A 21,096-nucleotide genomic window follows, 5' to 3' on the forward strand; every position below is an offset into this window, starting at 1 on the left:
AACCCTCAAAGTCAACAAATAGAATAAAAGAAAACAAAAAACATCCAAAGGTTGGGAACTTCAAGGATTGAAGTAACATAAGCCCACAAAGATGAGAAAGAATCACTGCAAGAACTCTAACAACTCAAAAAGTCAGAGTACCTTCTTTCCTCCAAACAACCATACTACATTTCCAAAAAGGTTCTGAACTGGGCTGAGATGGCTGAAATGACAGAAATAGAATTCAGAATATGGATTGAAAAAAATATAATTGAGATGCAGGAGTACATGACACCCAATCTAGAAAGCAAAGAATTAGAACAAAATGATATGGGAACAGACAGACAAAATAGCCAGTATAGAAAAGAACTTAACAACCTGATAGAGCTGAAAAACACACTACACGAATTTCATAATATAATCCCAACTGTTAATATCAGAATAGACCAAGCTCAGGAAAGAATTTCAGCTTTCTGAAATAGTCAGACAAGAGAATAGAGAAAAAAGAAAGAAAAGAGACAAACAAAATCTACAAGAAATGTGGAATTATGTAAAGAGATCAAATCTATGATTCATTGGTGTCTCTGAACAAGATGGAGAAAGTGTGAGCAACTTGGAAAACATATTTCAGGATGTCATCCATGAGAACTTCCCCAACCTAGATAGATAAGCCAACATTCACATTCAGGAAATGGAGAGAACCCCAGTAAGATACTTCAAAGAAGAGTATGCCCAAGACATATAGTCATCAGATTCTCTAAGGTCAAAATGAGAAAACAGTACGTTGAAGGCAGCTAGAGAGAAAGGTCAAGTCACCTTGACCACAAACGGAAGCCCATCAGACTAACAGCAGACTGCTCAGCAGAAAACCCACAAGCAGAAGAGGTTGAGGGCCAACACTGAACATTCTTAAATAAAAGAAGTTCCAACCAAGAATTCTTATCTGGCCAAATTAAGTTTTAGAAGCAAAGGAGGAACAAGATCCTTTCTAGGCAAGCAAATACTGAGGGAATTCATTCCCACAAGACCTGCCTTACCCACCTGAAGGAAACACTGAATATGGAAAGAGTGTTACCAAAAACAACAGAAACACACTGAAGTACACAGACCTGTGACACTACACATCACCCACACAAACAAGTCTGCATATAAACATCTAACATCATGATGACAAGATCAAATCCACACATATCAATACTAACCTTGAATGTAAATGGGGTAAATGCCCCAATCAAAAGACATAGAGTGGCAAACTGGATAAAAAACTATGACCCGTTGGCATGCTGTCTTCAAGAGATCTATCTCACGTGCAGTGACACCCATAGGCTCAAAATAAAGAGCTGGAGGAAAATCTACCAAGCAAATGGAAAACAGAAAAAAGAAAAGGTTGCAATCCTAATTTCAGACAAAAAAGACTTTACAGCAACAAAGATCAAAGAAGACAAAGAAGGACCTTACATAAGGGTAAAGGGTTTAATTCAACAAGAAGACCTAGCTATTCTAAATATATATGCACCTAACACAGGAGCACCCGGATTCCTAAAGCAAGCTCTTAGGGACATTTAAAGAGGCATTTACCCCCACACAATAATACTGGGAGACTTCAAGACCCTCACGACAGTATTAGATAGATCATCAAACTGAAAATTCACAAAGATATCCCAGATCTGAACTCATCACTGGATTAAATGGACCTGACAGATATTTACAAAACTCTCCATTCAAAAACAGTTGACTATACATTCTTCTCATCACCACAAGGCACTTACTCTAAAATTGATCACATAATTGGAAGTAAAAAAGTGGGCAATGGACATGAACAGACACTTGTCCAAAGAAGATATACATGTGACCAACAAGCATATAACAACTCAACATCACTGATCATTAGAGAAATGCAAATCAAAACTACAATGAGATACCATCTCACACCAGTCAGAATGGCTCTTAGTAACAAGTAAAAAAAAAAAAAAAATAACAGGTGCTAGCAAGGTTGTGGAGAAAAAGGAGTGCTTATACACTGTTGATGGGAGTGTAAATTAGTTCGACCATTGTGGAAAACAGTGTGGCAATTCCTCAAAGACCTAAAGGCAGAAATACCATTTGACCTAGCAATTTCGGTACTGAGTATGTACCCAAAGGAATATAAATCATTCTATCATGAAGACACATACACACATACATTTATTCCATCACTATTCACATTAGCAAACACATGGAATTAACCTAAATGCCCATCAATGGTAGACTTGATGAAGAAAATGTGGAATGCTATGCAGCCATAAAAAATAATCAGATCATGTCCTTTGCAGGAAGATGGATAGAGCTGGAGGCCTTTATCCTTAGCCAATTAATGCAGGAACAGAAAACCAAATACCACACGTTCTCACTTACAAGTGGGAGCTAAATTATGAGAACATATGGACACATAGAGGGAAAACAACAGACACTGGGGCCTAACAAAGGGTAGAGGGTGGGAGCAGAGAAGGGATCAGAAAAAATAACTAATGTGTACTAGGCTTAATACCTGGGTGACAAAAGAATCCGTACAACAAACCCCCTTGATACAATTTTACCTATATACCCCTGAACTTAAAAGTTAAAAAAATTTTAAAACAGAAGTTGTTTTAAAGTGTGAGGTATAAACCCATTTTTTTCCTAGATGACTACCATTAATATAAAGAATGTTTATTGATCAGTTCATTTTTTCCACATTAGTCTAAAAAGTCATATTTATCAAAGTATATCTATGTGCATTTGAATTTATTTTTACACATCACTGATCATTAGAGAAATGCAAATCAAAACTACAATGAGATACCATCTCACACCAGTCAGAATGGCTCTCAGAAAAAGTAAAAAAAAAAAAAAATAAAAAATAACAGGTGCTACCAAGGTTGTGGAGAAAAAGGAATGCTTATACACTGTTGATGGGAGTGTAAATTAGTTCGACCATTGTGGAAAACAGTGTGGCAATTCCTCAAAGACCTAAAGGCAGAGATACCATTTGACCTAGCAATTTCAGTGCTTTTCAGTTAATTTGTCTATCATACTATTTATGAGTATCACACTGAATTAATGTTTATGGTTTTATATTTTTCTTATAGTACTCTTCCCAACTCTCCTCATTACTTTCTTTTTCAGGTTGTCTAATTCCAAGTAAAAGCTGAAATCTTTATATTAAAACTTCTTATCAGAGCACATTATATAGCTTTTCATTTTGTCAGTTGTTCACTTTTATTTATTAATAGAATTTTTGCTTTCTTCTTACTGACCCTGCACTTTCATATTAAATTTATTCCTAGGTTTTACAAACAAAAATAATGATCAGTTTCTTTTGAGTTAGTATGTCATCAATTTCTTTCTCTTGTCTTGTTGTGCTGAATAGTACTGCCAGAATAAATCTATAGTGACCATAGTAAATACCTTTGTTTTGTTTTTGCCTCGATGGGAAGGTGTCTTTCATTTCTCAGTTAAGAATAATGTTGTTTTTTAGATTGAAACAGGTATGTTTCAACATTATCTATTGCAAGGTAAGTGCCCATTTATTCTTTTTAAAGGAGTTTTAATCAAGAATAACAACACATTTTATTATATGCCTTTTTAGCAGCTGAGTAATCATTGAATTTTCTTTTTTCTATGGATATGACATATTTCATATATTTCCTATCATTGAAACAACTTTTCATTCCCAGTCTTACTAATTCATTCAATATTCTGTTGGCCTGTTTTTCTGGTAATTTATTTATACAGCCTGCTTTAATGATTAAGGTAGTTTCCTTTTCTTTGTGTGCTACCATTACATAGTACAGTTTACCCCTGAACAACAAGGGTTTTTACAGTAAGGTTTATTTATAAGCAGATTTTTATACAGTATTCATGGGATGCTAAACTTGCATATACAGAGAACTGAGTTTTCATCCACACAGGTTCCCCAGGACTGGTTGTGGGACTTAAGTATGTGCAGGTTTAGGTATAGGCAAGGGTCGTGTAACTAATCACCCAAGTACAGGGAAGCATGACTGTAATCAGGACTTTATGTGTCATTTACAACATTGTTACTTTCCTTTCATAAACAATTTTTTGGGGGATAATTTTCATTTTTCATGCTACTCTTTTGTAACTTTTTTCTTTTGTGGTAACCCATCTTTTTAGACTTATCCTTTTTGAAATCACTTTTATAAATGATATTTTTAAAGAAAATTATCCTTTACTTTCAGGTTTTCAAACTTATTTGCAGAGAATTGAAAACGTCATTTTCTACGATTCTTAGAATATCTTCTATGTCTCCATTATTTTTCCTGTAGCATTTATTATTTTAGAGTGTATGCTTTTTCTCCTTTGATTAATTTATATGAGGATTCAACTGTTATACTGACTTTTTTTTAAGTGGAAGAACTGGAATATATCATTAGTTCACACTTTTTCTCTTTCCTATTTCGTTGATTCCTGCCTTTATGTTTATTTGCTAGTTTGGTTTTTTAATCCTGTTACTAATTTATTGAGTGGGTTTTCTAGTTATTTTAATTTCTTCGAAGATTATAAGTTTTTCTGAGCATTGTTTTATACCTTCCCCTTGTACCTTGTTGATAATTTCAAGTTTTATTTTATTGTAACCAGACAATGTTGTTTTAAATAGTTATAATTTATGGAAGTATTTTTGTACCTAATATGGTAAAATATTTTCGGAATGCTCTGTGCACCTAGGAGAGAAGATATAGTCTCTACTTTGAGTGTGTGTGGGATATATATGTGTGCATTGTGGGGTTTGGAGAAGAGTGTCAATGTGTTCTACTTTATTAATTATATGTTTAGGTTTTATAAATCACTTATTTTTTGTTTACTTAATCTCTCATGGACTGAAAGAAATAAATCATAATTTTCTGATATTGATGTATTTTTGCATATTTCTTCTTACATTCAAAGATTTTGCTTTTTGATGGTTGATAGTGTATTTATTTAGTGCATATAAGTTCCAAACTGTTATATAGTCATTGCAAATTCCACTCTTTAGGTATATAAAGTAACTTTCAGTTTTTTTCTGACTTGAACTTAACTTAGTCCTATATTACGATCAAAAGCCTTGTTTTCTTTTTGTTTGCATTTGCTTGATTTATTCTCATACTGTTGCTTAATTTCATTATAAAATTTTTGTTTTGTTTTGTTTTCAAAATGGTATAGTCACAAAGTTTAAAAGTAATACAGCTGGGCACGGTGGCTCACGCCTGTAATCCCAGCACTTTGGGAGGCTAAAGCAGGTGGATTGCTTGAGGTCAGGAGTTCAAGACAAGCTTGACCAATATGGTGAAACCCTGTCTCTACTAAAAATCCGAAAAAAAAAAAAAAAATTAGTCGGGCATGCTGGCGGGCACCTGTAATCCCAGCTACTCGGAGGCTGAGGCAGCAGAATCCTTTGAACCTGGGTGGCAGAGGTTCCAGTGAGCTGAGATCATGCCACTGCACTCCAGCCTGGGCAACAGAGCGAGACTCCATCTCAGAAAGAAAAAAGAAAAAAGTAATATAAGATCAGTACTAGACATAAATAAAATGCATGTTTCTCTGTCTTGCTCTTTTCCACTCCCTCTAGTCCAAATACGTTCTTTAAAAATTTAAATACTTTTTTGGTTGACTTCTTAGGACTGTAAACCTTTACAATTCTTTTACTTGACTTCCTATTGTATATTAATCTATCTATTGTCCTTCCACTTATACCATTTAAATAATCAAATTTTAGTTCATTTATATTGCCAGTTATATACATTTTTATTGTCACATATACTTTCACCTCTGTCACTTGATTTCTAACTTTAAATGATATGTTTTTAATTTTAGCTGTTAAAAATGGATAAACTTGTAGTTTTATACTTCTACTTTTCCTCTCCCTTCCCTGTCTCACTTTTTGGTGCTACATGATTTCTTGATTATAAAGGTTTATAAGATATGAATACTGTCACATAACTGCAATTCCCACATTTATTTAAATCTTAACACTGAATTTAATAATAACAACTAGTTTTTTTTTCTATGTTCAATAATGTAGATCTGATTTTTCATTCTTTTATCACTGTTTGAGTGTAAGATTTTTAAGTCATTGCTTATTTTCTTGAGAAATGTTTAAAAGCTATTATTCTATTGTCCACAGGCAGTGTATGCTGTACTGGATAAATCTGAGGCTGAAAGTAATTATTTTAAATCAAATGATAATTTGATTTTTTTCTCAGATTTGAAAAGGGATTATGTCTTTTTTTAAAAAAAAAATCAAGTAACTTATTCAGATAACTGAAATCATTCATTTTTTTCTCATGGCATGTGCACTTTTCCAAACTGTAAATTGAAGGGTTTATTTCTGAAGAGCTTTATTGTATTCTACATTTAAATGTATTATATTATATGTTATTTTTTTATTGTCATTGTTTCTTTTTGTCAGACTGATTATATGTACATTGGATCTCATCTGCCTTTTTTCTGTATCTATCATTTTCTTTTATTCGTTTAAATTCTTTATCAAATTCCATTTCACTTTCCTGATTTTCATCTTTCCCCCATGCTCCTTCCTGTTTAGCAGTATCAATTATCATTTGTGTTGCTTCTAATTTCTCCCTAAGTTCTGTGATTTTTCCCCTTCCATTTTCTGATATCTGCCGGCCCAGCTCACATTTAATCTTTTTCCGTTGTCTTGTTACCACTCACCTGACTTTCTCTGTCTTTGTTTAGTGTTCTAAATTCAGAGTCAAATTGACTAAATTTTTTTAAATCATGGATGGCATTTTATAATAACTTTTGTCTGGTCTGTAACAACCATTTTCTGGTGAGTATTCTTTGCCTGCCTTTTATTTTTGCTTTTCCAAACGCCTTCTCCTCCTGTAGTATCTTGGTTTAGATCTCATTTTGGCTTCTTTTAAAATTATTCATCAGTTTTAAAATCAGCTTTTCTTTAAACAAATCTTCACCAGGAGTTTGCATGAAAGAAGAGTCTAAGGTTGTATTCCGGACTGGCAGGAACTGTAATCATTACCTACTATTTATTCTCTTATGCTTTACTTCTTCGCTAGTGGATGAAGATAGCCAATTCTATACTTGTTCATAATATAAAGTCTCTCTCTGCCTCTTGTTTCATCAATAGACCACCTCCTGCGAATATCACTTGTTTAAAAGAGCCTTTGTCTGTGCCCTGAAACTATCTTCCTAGCTTGTGCACAGATTTTATTACTATAAACAAGAAATTTTGGTTTAGCAGCTCTAGATGTATCATTTGCCTTTGAGACTTATACTTTGTATTTATAGGGATAATCACCCAATGTGAACTTTCTCTGATTCAATTTGCACCCCATTTAGAATACCAATGCTTGGAAACCATTCCAAATCCTTTGACATTCAGAGTTTTAGATGGTTTCTATTTTAATAAAGTCATAACTATAATGCAAGGATAGCTCAGGTTCCAGACTCAGCGATATATAATAACTGTGAACCACATTTGACCATCACCCCTCTTTTCAGAGTTTTGAGTGATAAAGTCTCTACCTTCAAATCCAAACGTTGGCCCAGTTTCAGCTCCAGGAAGTTGACCTGTCTTTCAATGGAAACCTTTACTTTAAAAAACTCATGAGCAGAAGCAAAGAAGGAAAAGTCTTAGACAGATGTAGCAAGATAGAAACTCCAAGTCTAGGAATAAAGAGCCTAGAAAGTCCATAGATGAAATTACTTTAAAATGTCAATTTAGCAAAAGAATAAGATGCTATTAGGGCATGGAGGAGAAAAAAGATTGGTAGGTTTCCAATTTCTGAAGTTTCTTAATTCCTAGTTAAAAATCAATAGTTTTATAATCTGGTATGAAAAAATAGGTCTTGCTCAGAAAGACTCGGAATAAATACAAAAATAATTTTAACCTGTTTTTCTAGAGAAAGTTCCACTGTGCTCATAATTTTTATGGTTTGAAAGAAACAATAATGGCTCTTTCTAAATTTATCATATATCCACTTGGATGCCAACGCCAAAGTGAGAATTTAAAATGTACGTAGTCCCTAAGCGCAAGTTAATGATATAAACAAGAAGTAAAGTCAGTGATTTAATGGCAAATGCAGTTCTCATATAGGAATTAAGGTTGAAGTAAAAAACTCTTTTTGGTCCACTGTTGTATTGAAAGTGGTTGCTAGAGGACATTTATTTTGTGTGTTTCAAAATCTGTTATTAATGGCACTAGGAGTCCCTTTAGTCCAATTAAAACCTGTGTTTATATTTTCCATTAGCTGAAGTTGTTCCCTAGTTTGGCATTAATTATCACAGCCATGTAGCCAGTATCTAAATTTATTGTTCCTATATTCTTTAGTTGCTATAAATCTTAAAATTGCATACAGAAATATGTTTTTTATATATATACACACACACACATCAATTTGCTTCAGTTTCTGTATATCCAGATATATAGTTCTAACTATATTCTATAGGTTGAGTAGACTACGAATTGGATTATATATTTTAACACAATTCATTGTGGTAATTAATACATTTCATGGAAATATGAATAAATTTACTACCTAAGGTCAAGTCCTCCCTCCTTTCTATTTATATGCAGATTTTATTCGTGTACATTTTATTCTAATATAATTAGCCAAACTGAACTACATTTTATTACTTTCTTAGAAATCTGTTATACTAATCATAATGCAAATAATTAATCTTTACTCTGTTATGAGACAAATTTTTCCCTTTTTTTTTTAGATAGAGTCTCACTTTGTCTCCCAGGCTAGCATGCAGTGGCATGATCTCGGCTCACTGCAACCCCTGCCTCCCGGGTTCAAGCGATTCTCCTACCCCAGCATCCTGAGTAGCTAGGATTACAGGCATGTGCACCCACACCCAGCTAATGTTTGTATTTTTAGCAGAGATGGCATTTTGCCATGTTGGCAAGGCTGGTCTTGAACTCCTGACCTCAGGTGATCTGCCTGCCTTGGACTCCCAAACTGCTGGGATTACAGGTGTGAGCCACCATGCTGGGCCTAAAAATGTTATTTGTTTAGTGTGTAACTACAAATGTGTTTCTTTCACTCTATTTAGAATGAATTCAGTTTAAATACAAGCCATATATACCAAATCTAAGTGCTTTCTATCTATGACTTATTTTAAGGTTCTAAATATTTCTGTGATGTGTTCTTTAAAAATTTTAGAAGAATCCATAGTTGAATTAAATGTAACCTATATAATGGCACTTTTAGTGACTTGCTATCTGGAATTTAGTTCCCAAGAATGTTACCCACATTTCTAATTCCTATTAGAATTAGAAATTATTGTACTATTCTAATAGAATAGTACAATAATCAGTCAACATATGTTTTTTGAGCACTTATTGAATACAAAACATTCTTCTTGGCATTAGGGATACATCAATGAACAAAACAGATAGAATCCCTCCTCGTAAGAAGCTACATCTAAGGGAATGAGTATGAATCCTTCTGACTTGGGTTAGAAGTGCACCCCGACTGATTATGGGCAGTGTGAACCTGGGCTGACTGGTCACTTAGCAGTTCTGACCCTCAGCCTCATCATCTATAAATCAATCCTAATACTTACCTCATATGCTCACACTGTAAAGGTATGTGAAGATTAAACATGATATTGTACACAGAGCTCTTAGCACAGTACCTGGAACATAATAAGGGCTTGACACGTTCTTCATGTCTGTATTGATTTATTTTATCCTGACAGTCAACAAAGGTTTCTGGATCGGAAGCAGACTGATTACTTACTGGTGATCTTATCATCAGTTTCCCATCCCCAGTCCTCCATAGAGCAAAATGATGAGGGCAGATATTTCCTGTGCATGAAAAGCAGGATTTGTACACAGGAGATAAAGAAGCCTTGCAATTATGAACCTCAGAGCTTACATAGGAGCTAAACAACTACCCCTCCTGCTTCCTAAGAAAAACAGAAAAATTTTTGGTCTGTGATGTAAACAAGTCTTCTCTGAGACAAATGCGAGAAGGTCCTTAGGTGTTTACAATTCTTTGAAACATGAACACATGGCTCCAAAAGAGAAAAACCTGTACATTGACCCCGGATATTTCACTGGTTTTAGCTTTCAGGGCTTTCACCATTCACTTATCCTTTCAGCCAGTTTGCCAATAATTTTTGCTCAGAAAGTCATGACCATGCAGAAACATAAAAACGTTCACATTGTTTTCTGACACTACTCAATAACCATGAATGATTACTGTTGTTATCGTTATTTGTAGCAACCACAGCCTGAGAACATGAGTATATTTCATGCCCCACTCTCCCAAGGAAAGGAAGAGCAGTGAGCGCTTTGGGGAAATAACACATTCATTGTAAAATAATGGCATTTACTCTTAGGATCTCTTCCTTTTCTTTCCTTTTACTTTAAGTACTTTCTCAAGAGTTTTTCTACACAGTAAGGCCCCCTAAACTTTATTTATGGCAAGGAAACTATAATACATTTGTTTGAATTAGTTCACTGTATTCATTGCTAATGGGTGTTCTGTGTAACAGTAGTCAAAAAATATGTTTTTTGAAAAAAGTTTTTGGGTCAGATACGTTTGGAAAAGCTGGTGGAATATATCTCCCCTCTTGGATAGTCACAAGACACAATACCATGCTACATGCTTTAAGAAATTCTGCAGAATGTTATTTAACTCTTTTTAAAAACTCCAAGTACTAGAAGAACAACTTAAAGAGATTAATTTATAGATTCTTAGGCAGTTGGATAGAAGAAATAAAGTTGATGGTAGGGTTTTCTAAGCATCTGTCAAAAATGACTTGACATAGATGAACACCAATATAACAAAACTTGATGTATATATATATTATATATTATTGGGGGACTACTCCCCAATATTTCAATGTAGGTTATTTCTATGTTCCATAAGTGTTGGCTGGCTAAGAAATAAAGAGTACAAAAAGAGGAATTTTACAGCTGGGCGCCGGGGGTGACATCACATATTGATAGCACCGTGATGCCCACCTGAGCCTCAAACTAGCTAGTATTTTATTAAGGGTTTCAAAAGGGGAGAGGGTATAAGAACAGAAAGTAGATCACGTGCTTAAAAGAGCAAAAAGGAGAACTACTGACAAGGGTCCAAGAAAGATCACAAGGCAAAGGGCAAAAGCAGAATGACTGATTAAGAGTCTAGGTTCAGCGGTGCACATATTGTCTTGATAAATATCTTAAACAACAGAAAACAGGGTTCGAGAGCAGAGAACCAGTCTGACCACAAATTTGCCAGGGCGGAGTTTTTTCCCCACCCTAATAAGCCTGAGGGTTCTGCAGGAGACCAGAATGTATCTCAGTCCTTATCTCAACCACATAAGATAGACACTCCCAGAGTGGCTGTTTATAGACCTCCCCCCAGGAATGCATTCCTTTCCCAGGATATTAATATTAATATTCCTTGCTAGGAAAAGAATTTAGCGATATCTTCCCTACTTACACATCCATTTACAGGCTGTCTGCAAGAAGAAAAATATGGCTCTTTTTGCCTAACCCCACAGTCAGTCAGACCTTATGGTTGTCTTCCCTTGTTCCCTAAAAATCGCTGTTATTCTGTTCTTTTTCAAGGTGCACTGATATCATACTGCTCAAACACACATGTTTTACCATCAATTGGTACAGTTAACGCAATTATCACAGTGGTCCTGAGGTGATGTATATCCTCAGCTTACAAAGATAACAGGATTAATAGATTAAAGTAAGACAGGCATAAGAAATTATAAAAGTATTATTTGGGAAATGATAAATGTACACGAAATCTTCACAATTTATGTTCCTCTGCTGTCGCCCCATCCAGTCGCTCCATTCGGGGTCCCTGACTTCACACAACAATATATATACTTATATATACATCTATATCTACATGAGGTATATAACTATATCTATATGGTGTGTATCTATATCTAAGATGTGTGTGTGTGTGTGTGTGTGTGTATGATGTATATAAAACACCTGTGCTCCAGAATATATAGTTAGTATTGGGGATACAAAGATGTCTTATGAAACATAGCTTTGCCCTTGAATATCTGATGTGTCAATAAGACCTGTCCTGAAATGTTAATCCAACCTCTATAGATAACGATGAAGTCTCAGGACAATTCTACCTTAAGCTGTATTTATAGCGTTTGTGTTTGGAAACTCAGTCTCTTTGGTTTATTGGGGGATAGAAGGAAAATCTAATTTCTACCAAATACTTTAGAAATCCCTTCTCAAATATCCTAATAAATTTCAGCAAATCTGTAAGTTTATGACCTTCTCAATCTCTTCTACGTCTGAAGGAGCAATGGTCCTGTCCCCTTGTTCCATTTTTTTTTTTTCCTGGTGTAGCAGAATGCATCATGACAAACAATTTTAATGAAGGGATGGCAAAAAATTTCTCTTTGTTGTAGTTTTTATTAAAGTTTTTCTGTGATTGATTATGTCCTCAGTTAATGGAGTATGCATAAAATTAATATAATTTGCTTCCCTTAGTTATTAATTCAACAGTTATTTATTGAGCATTTAGTATGTGTTGGGCACTGTGCTAATTACTGTGCTTTCATAGTATAAAAGGACAGAGTCTCAGGGCTTAATAAGCTAAGAGTCTATTTGAGGAGACAGAAAAATAAACAAATAATATGTGGCCTAATAAATCAATGATAGGACTATTTTCAAGACACAAACAGAGAACAAAGGAGTCATGATGAACCCTTCTTCTGGCTGAGAAGAGAAAAATGAGGTTAGAAAAAAATCACATGTCCATAACTCAGACTTTTCCTGCCCGTTGGTGTTGCTAAAATGAAAAGACAATGGGTCCATATTAGTATATAAATCATCTCCATTATTGCAATGGTATATAGCATTGTAACCTCCAGTCACCTGCTGGTCCTAGGAATGTCATTCTTTAAATCTGTGTATTAAGATCAGCATGCCTACCTCATCAGAAAACCTGACAACATCTACTTTAGATTATCATCCTATGACTTTCAATAGAAGTGATAATGCCTCCGATATTTTAAAGCCTATTTACTCTAGAATCTCAATTTACATTCAAGCAATTTAATGTGGCAGCATGAATATCTGATACACTGAGGACTATCCCTGGGATGATCATGAGTGGTCTTAAAATGTTTTCTACTACCTCTTAAAGAGATATATTACCTTGGCATTTCAAAATAACAAGAAAACTTTAAACACACATACACACACACACACACACACACATACACACACACACAATAGGAACAGCAGAACAGAAAATGCAGTTAATCAAATGGAAATAATACCACCCAATTAAAAAGTATCTTTTAGTTCAAGCCTATCTAAAAAGTTACTAATGGAGCTAGATAAGGCATAATCGTAAGTTAGAACAAGAAGAAACCTGATGGTTAACTTTAGGAGGTGATTTTAAGTCCCTTGGACAAAGGGCTGCTGTAGTTTGGGTGGTAAGTCTAACCAGATGTGGGTAGTCAATCAGATTGGCTTATGCGATCCCTATTCTGCTCCAGCCAGGTAGCCATGTGACCCTGGGCAGGGCACTTGAACTCTGCAAAGTGAGGAGCTTTGATTTAATTGAGGGTTTCACTAGCTCTGGAATTTTTAATCTGGCAATAGGGAGTTTAAGAAAATCCTGAACTCCCAAAAATTGTATGAAAATTTGTATTAACATACACATGTGCATGTTTTTCAGGGAGTCACCAAATTACATTAGATTATTTCCATTCGCCAAAAGATTAACAATCACTGAACCAGACGATCTCTAACATTGCCTTGAGTCTAAAACATTTTAAGGTTCTGTGATTTTTACAGTTTAATATTTTGGTCACATTTTCTCAGGGTATAGAAAATATATGGAGTGAGTTGGGTCCACTGAAACCACTGACCCTTTTGCAGCCCTGAGTTGTCATTTATTTGCGGGGGTGGGAGCAGTATTCAGTATTTTGTTCTACTCTAGGGGTTTGGAAAAATGAACACAATAGCCACAAGCCCTTTACTCATTTCCACTGTGCTTATTTCACAATAGTTACGTGTATGTTCAAACATTATAGGCCAGTGTTGTTAGTACTCATCTGTAAGAGAATTACAAAACTGCTGCACCAGTCCATTTTATGCTGCTCATAAAGACATACCTGAGCCTGGAAAGAAAAAGAGGTTTAATTGGACTTACAGTTCCACATGGCTGGGGAGGCCTCAGAATCATGGCAGGAGGTGAAAGGCACTTCTTACATGGTGGCGGCAAGAGAGAATGAGGAAGAAGCGAAAGCAGAAATCCCAGAAAAACCCATCAGATCTCAAGAGACTTATTCACTATCACAAGAATAGCATGGGAAAGACTGGCCCCCACGATTCAGTTACCTCCCTCTGGGTCCCTCGCATAACATGTGGAAATTCTGGGAGATATAATTCAAGTTGAGATTTGAACGGGGACAGGGCCAAACCATTTCAACCGCTCTGAGGACAATTCTACTTTTTCATTACAGTTGTTTTAGATATAAACACTGAGATTCTTACATCTACATATCGAACACAAGTTCACATGCCTCAGTTTTTCAAAAGGCTGCCTCGCTTTTAAGAATGGTAAATACCAGTAATGGGATTATAATAGAACCCATTACTGGCTATATACCAAAGGATTATAAATCATTCTACTATAAAGACACACGCACACATATGTTTACTGAAGCACTATTCACAGTAGCAAAGACTCGGAACCAACCCAAATACCCATCATGATAGACTGCATAAAGAAAATGTGGCACATATATACCATGGAATACTATGCAACCATAAAAAGGATGAGTTCATGTCCTTTGCAGGGACATGGATGAAGCTGGAAACCATCATTCTCAGCAAATTAACACAGGAACAGAAAACCAAACACAACATGTTCTTACTCATAAGCGGGTGTTGAACAATGAGAACACATAGACACAGGGAGGGGAACATCACACACTGGGGCCTGTTGTGGGGTGAAGGGCTAGGGGAGGGACAGCATTAGGAGAACTACCTAATGTAGATGACGGGTTGATGAGTGTAGCAAACCACCATAGCACGTGTATACCTATATAACAAACCTGCATGTCCTGCACTTGTATCCCAGAACTTAAAGTATAATGCTAATTTGAAAAAAAAAAACACAACTTAAGCCAAAGGGGGAAAAATGATTCCATAATAGGTGTTTCTTGTTTTCCACACTCCACATGCATGCCCAACTCTCAGACTCACAAGTATCCTGATTTCAAAAGCAGTCTCTGGGCTACTTCAGTATAAGCCCCTAGTCTATACCAGCACAGAATAGGGCCATAACTTTTGAAATTAGATACGTCCTCAGTCCTCCACTCTGTCCCATGGATTTCAAAGAGACTTCTGGGCAGGTTTGCATGTATTGCAGGGATTGGAGGCAGGGAGAGGCGGGGGGAGGATTTGGAACCACTGGGTTGTAGCACATATGTGAGGGTGTATATGAGACACAGGAAAGAACAGAGAAGAGAATGTATTTGTGTATGAATTCTGCATTCAAGAAAAATTATCTTTGCTGCACTTGGTTAATTTCTCTTTAACTCCTTTTGGTCTGCCAGACACAGTACATTTCTCTCCCAGCATCTTCTGATTTTGCAAACTTCTCTCTGGGTGCAAAATCTCTCATTGACTCAAGATGTTTGGGTTTGAATCCATTTAAACAGCTGTCTCCTGTAGCTTCTTCCCCTGTGCTTGCGAGTGGGCTCCTGTTCGTCTTACTCTCATTTCCTCATTCAAATACGTTCTACCTAGATGACATCATTTTCTCTGCCGCCCTCTCAAATGGCAGGCTGTGAGTTATAATGGAAAGGCTAGGGATTCTAAAATACATTTTAAAAGCTCTGGTTCGGAAAGCTAATTCTTCCATTTTTAAGCTGTGTGATCTTCAAACTATTTTATAACTACTCTGAGTTCATGGTAATAAAACTCCAAGGCAGAGTATATATATCAATTCTGGAGCTCAATTTTCAATATGTCTACTTTTCTAATAGGATAGGAATGAGGGGCATCTTTATACCCCTGTATCTAACACAAGACCTAGAACCCAATAGGCTATTAGTGAACATTTGCTGACTGAGCGAATAAGCCTTATTTTTTTTTTTTTTTGAAGCTAGGAATAATCATACCTGTGAGGTTGTTATGAGAAATAAATGAATTCATTCTTTCCTTCAGCAAATATTAATTGCTGCATATAAATCAGTAGGTCTAGGATACAGTGGACATGCAATACATATTTATTCTCTTTTTCCTTTCTTTCTCCTTTCCAAGACACACTATAGGAGGGTACTGGATGCATCCTCTTCCTTCCTCATGCCAATACTGGCCTATCAGACTGCCCCCCTCCTTCCCCCGACGTGAAGTAAGCACATAACGTTTGTCTGTGGTCAACTGCAAGAACTGAACTTACCTGGCACCTCAGCTGTCATGGATCAAGGACCTGCTTTCATCCTCCCCTGTGCAGGACAGTTCCCCAGGTGGCCTTGGACTGATCCAATTCTCCCCTCTTCTCACTTGTAGCTCTCAAGAATAACAGTAGAATGTGCTGAGAATGCAGCATCCTGTGATAAGAAAGGAGGTGGTTGGAACGGCCAGGGAACAGGATGTCTTCCCATGCTTTAGCCCAGGGTGTCCTGTGGCTCTGGGGTACAAAACCCAGGGCAGGCTGCTTTGTGAGATGCCTCAGCTGTGGTGCAAGTGGAGCATGTGCAGAAGAGACCCCACCTATCCCAGGCAGCTTTCTTGAGCTGGGAAACTGTTCCCGGCTGCCTGTCAGGAATAAACCCACTTCATATAACTCGTGTGGGGCCAGTCTGTCTCATGGACTCAGACAAAGCGGTAACCACTGTCCAGTGACAGTCAACCAGCTTCACACCTGCTGCTGTTACAGCAATGCAACAGTGAGACTGGAGTCCAGACTTCAACGTGGAGTCAGGGCACATTGGTTTGAGTTGGTTTCTGTGATTCTATGACGATAACTTCTTCAGGACAAACTTTTACATTCCTTAAAACAAGGAGGTTGGATTAGTTGATTTCTCAGGTGCTTCCTCTTTTAAATTGTGGAACGAATCTAGCGCTTCACCTCATAGACTACCTTTGTAGCATTTGCTTTTATTGCAAATATTATTTCTTTACCTCAATGGAAAACTTTTTATAGGCAGAAATTCGGACAGATATTTCTATATCCCTCACATGCCTAGAATACTTTTAATAAAGTAAGAGCTCCAATCCTTATTCATTCATTAGCAAAATGAATAAGAATTTTTCAGAGTTATGTAATACCCTGTAGGGCTTACAAAATCAAAGATACTGCATTTGATCAAGATTCAAACATTCCATTTGGGGCATTTAAAACATGATAATGTAATGTATTCCACTTCTGTCAAAATATTTAGAGGTAATTATAGTATATATATGTCATTTTATACCTAAAATCAAACATTAAGAATCCCATTTACTTCCCAGTGGGGATCTGCATAGGCACAAAGTTGATCACCCCGGAATTCATTTTCTGAAAGACATATGCCTTTCTTACAAAGATCTATCAGTTTTCAAGCAACAAAGTTTCCACACGGTGAAACTGAAAGTTAAGCTCTGGGGAAAAGTATTGTGTAAAATCTGTAGAAGATAAACTGAAACAAAATAAAAGAAATATAAAGCCCAACTCAAAGAAAGCCACCAGGAGTTACAATCTCCCCTGCAACCAAGTGTGATTTCAACTGGACATCCTTGGGCAAAGTCGACATGTTTCAGCCTCCCTTTCATACTAGCAAATCCTTCAAGAGTGCCTGCAAGGTAAAAATAAAGCTGTCTGTGATGAAGCTGGGCTTTTCAGAGACCAGGGTAGTGCCTATCAGCTCAGTGACAATGCTTTCTGCCCCAGCGCAATAAACTGTTCCGATTTTATGGCCTTCTCTTAGGTTGAAGCCTACAAAAAAATAGCAAAGCATCTTGAAATGAGACTTTGTGTGCCTCACTCCAGTGCTGAGCTCCCGAGATCCGGAGCATCACTCTCAAAGTGGTGAAGGAAAATAAGACAAGCGAAGTTGCAATAAAGAAACTTGAGTGCTTAGAGCATTCTGTCCAAGTTGTTTTCCATTAAAGGTAACATTTGATACCATTCATCTTCAGCTTCCTCTGTTTCCTCGGGGCCTCTATTTCTACACCTGCTATCTTAGTCCAATTGTAGCTCTGACAGTGATTTATCAAACTCTTAGATCTTGTTTATCCTTTTTTTTTTCCATAGCTTGTTTTTCAAACATTAAATCTCTGAAATGTCCAATTTAACCTGCCTTTCCTGATAAGGTTTATGGTGCTCTAAGACTATGAACATAGATACTAAATCACTTAGTATTATGTAACATTACTATCCATGTAAAAGGTGTTATTTCATTCAGAAATGTGGTGGCAGCATCTTTAACCTCAAAATGAGTATTTGCTCTCAGTCAATCTTTCCATTTTAGGGTTGTTCTCCCACAGTTGATTGCATAAATGGCTATTCCAATTTAGTTGTATTATTCACCATACAATAAATTTTACTTGCTGACATTTATATAATTATTTTCTGGTTATTTAACTCACAAGTACTATTTTCCTACTAACATATTTATTGCTGAAATATTGTTCTGATTTGCTTCTCATATATTCAGCCCTATCACTTTGGGAAATGTTTTCTCATCTCAACTCGTCCCCTGTTTCTATTCAGTAACTAGAAGTTACTGTTGGCTTTTTAAATGTTCTATTTGTCCACCCTCAATTGCCAACCAACATTAATTCAAAGAATAAAATGAAACAATTTAGAAAGGAATGGGTGAGGTGATGATGACCAACTAATTTTAACACCAAGATACCATAAAAAGAATTTTAAACAAAACTCTTAATATGATATTGAAACCAAAAAAATGAGTTTGTTATATATTTATATATGACATATATAATATATAATATATAATTATATATCTATAATTATATAATTTATATATAATTATATAATTTATATATATAATTTATATATAATTACATATCTATAATTATATAATTTATATATAATTATATAATTTATATATAATTATATATAAATTATAATTACATATTATATATATTATATATTACATAAACATATATATTATATTATACATGTCATCTATATATACATTATATATATAAGGCCACATAATCTTTGGAAGCATATCAGTTTCATTTCTAGCTTCTACGAATTGAAACCTCCTTGGAATTCCTGTTCTCTGTGTTTCTATTGTTATCAAATACTGCTCCCCTACACCAAGGAAGCTCTTTCCTTTCTGAGCACTGAGAGCTGGGAAGCATATTCTTCACTACACTCTAGGTCTTCATTTTAGTGGGGATGGTAGGTTTGCTGACTGGTTCTAGTGAACAGGTGTAACGTGTCTAAGTCAATGGATGATGCTTGCCGGAAGGTAACACCTTAATGGGAGCGCAACATTAATCATCTAAAAATGTGTTTCATCATCTGGCCTTCAAAATAATTTCACTTTTGCCTTCTCTATTTTCACCACAGCCTTGTTATTTTTCCAGTTCCCACTGTTAAAATAATAAGAATAATTTATTCAACGCATCATTTATTGAGCATCTTTTATAGGTGCCAGGGATACATCAATAAAAAAAGCACACAAAAGTCCCTGGTCTTAGGGATCTTACATTCTAGAGAAGAAGAGACAATGTATGATAGGTAATTATTTTATGCAAATTATAATGATGCAATGATAACAAATATTTATTGAGCAATTTACTATGCTAAAACTATGGTGAATTATTTATATGCATCACATTGTTTAATCCTCACACCTGTAGAGAAAACTGCAAGGTGTGAATTGTTATTCTCTTTTTACAGACAAAGAAACTCTGATTAGAGAGGTTTAAATAACTTGACCAAGACATGGGACATGTGAGCAGCATGGCAAGGGACTGAACATTGATTGCTCTGACTTCAAATCCTGAGATTGTAACGATGGTACTCCACCACTCCTCAGATCAAGGTTAATGACTTCTTCGTTTCTACATTTCTCTGACATGCTGTATTGACTCTTCTTCATTTTGCTGTTAGCATTCCAGTATAAGCCTTCTGGTTGCTTCCTCACTGCATGCTGATGTGGTTTGACTGTGTCCTCACCCAAATCTCATTTTGAATTGTAACTCCCATAATTCCCACATGTTGTAGGATGGACCCAGTGGGAGATAACTGAATCATTGGGGTAGTTTCCCCTATACTGTTCACGTGGTAGCAAGTAAGTCTACCGAGACCTCATGGTTTTACAAGGGGAAACCCCTTTTGCTTGGATCTCATTTTCTCTCTTCTCTGCTGCCATGTGAGGTGTGCCTTTTGCCTTCCACCATGATTATGAGGCCTCCCCAGTCACGTGGAACTGTGAGTCCGTTCAACCTCTTTTTCATTATAAATCACCCAGTCTTGGGTATGTCTTTATCAACAACATGAAAATGGACGAATACACATGCGTTTCTAGCATTTCCTGCATCTGATGTAGTCACTTTATTACAATGAGAAGTGATACTCCCTTTCAGAATACAATGAGAGAAATTTATAATTTATGAAGATTTCGTTAACTTTCCACTGTACACACGTTGTCTTTTGAAACCTTCATCTTGGCATTCAAAGGTCTCTTCAATGTCACCTCAATCTACTTTTCCAATCTCATCTTTAAAAATCACGAATTCAGAATTTTAGTTCAAAATTTACCATTTTCAATCCTCTCAAATAGAGCATGAAAATCCTACCTCTTGGGTCTGTTTCGCATAGATAGAATTCCTTTATTTAAGACCTAGTTTACCATCACTCCATAAGAATATTTTTGACCATTCTGGTTCACGTTGACTTTGCAGTCTCTATTGTCCTGAAGTTTATCATGTAACTCATTTTATATTGTGACATGTTTTGCAAGATATCATTTTAAGAATACTAATTTCCAAAATTTTATGTCAGGAATAATAATTTCCAAAACTTTGTAAAATTTTAGGCACAACGTACATGTATGCGAGGCCAGCTGAATAGCAGATAGCCATAGGGTTGCCCTCTTTGCTCATCAGCACAACCACTCTTCAGATTTCTTGACAGTGCTCTCTTCTTA

General features: G+C 35.9%; 1 protein-coding gene across 1 annotated transcript in view; it reads left to right on the forward strand.

Annotated features, from left to right (window-relative positions):
* The window catches only part of TUSC3 (tumor suppressor candidate 3), a 309,201-nt gene extending 288,790 nt beyond the window's left edge, over positions 1–20,411 (forward strand). Inside the window, exon 9 of the mRNA XM_077942417.1 lies at positions 19,845–20,411. Within this exon, the coding sequence (XP_077798543.1) occupies positions 19,845–19,873 (29 nt within the window). The 3' untranslated portion in view covers positions 19,874–20,411. The remainder of the gene's footprint in view (positions 1–19,844) is intronic.
* The last annotated feature ends 685 nt before the right edge of the window (positions 20,412–21,096 follow it).

Source organism: Macaca mulatta, chromosome 8 (genome assembly GCF_049350105.2).
Source record: "Macaca mulatta isolate MMU2019108-1 chromosome 8, T2T-MMU8v2.0, whole genome shotgun sequence".
In the NCBI taxonomy this organism is placed as follows: domain Eukaryota; kingdom Metazoa; phylum Chordata; class Mammalia; order Primates; family Cercopithecidae; genus Macaca; species Macaca mulatta.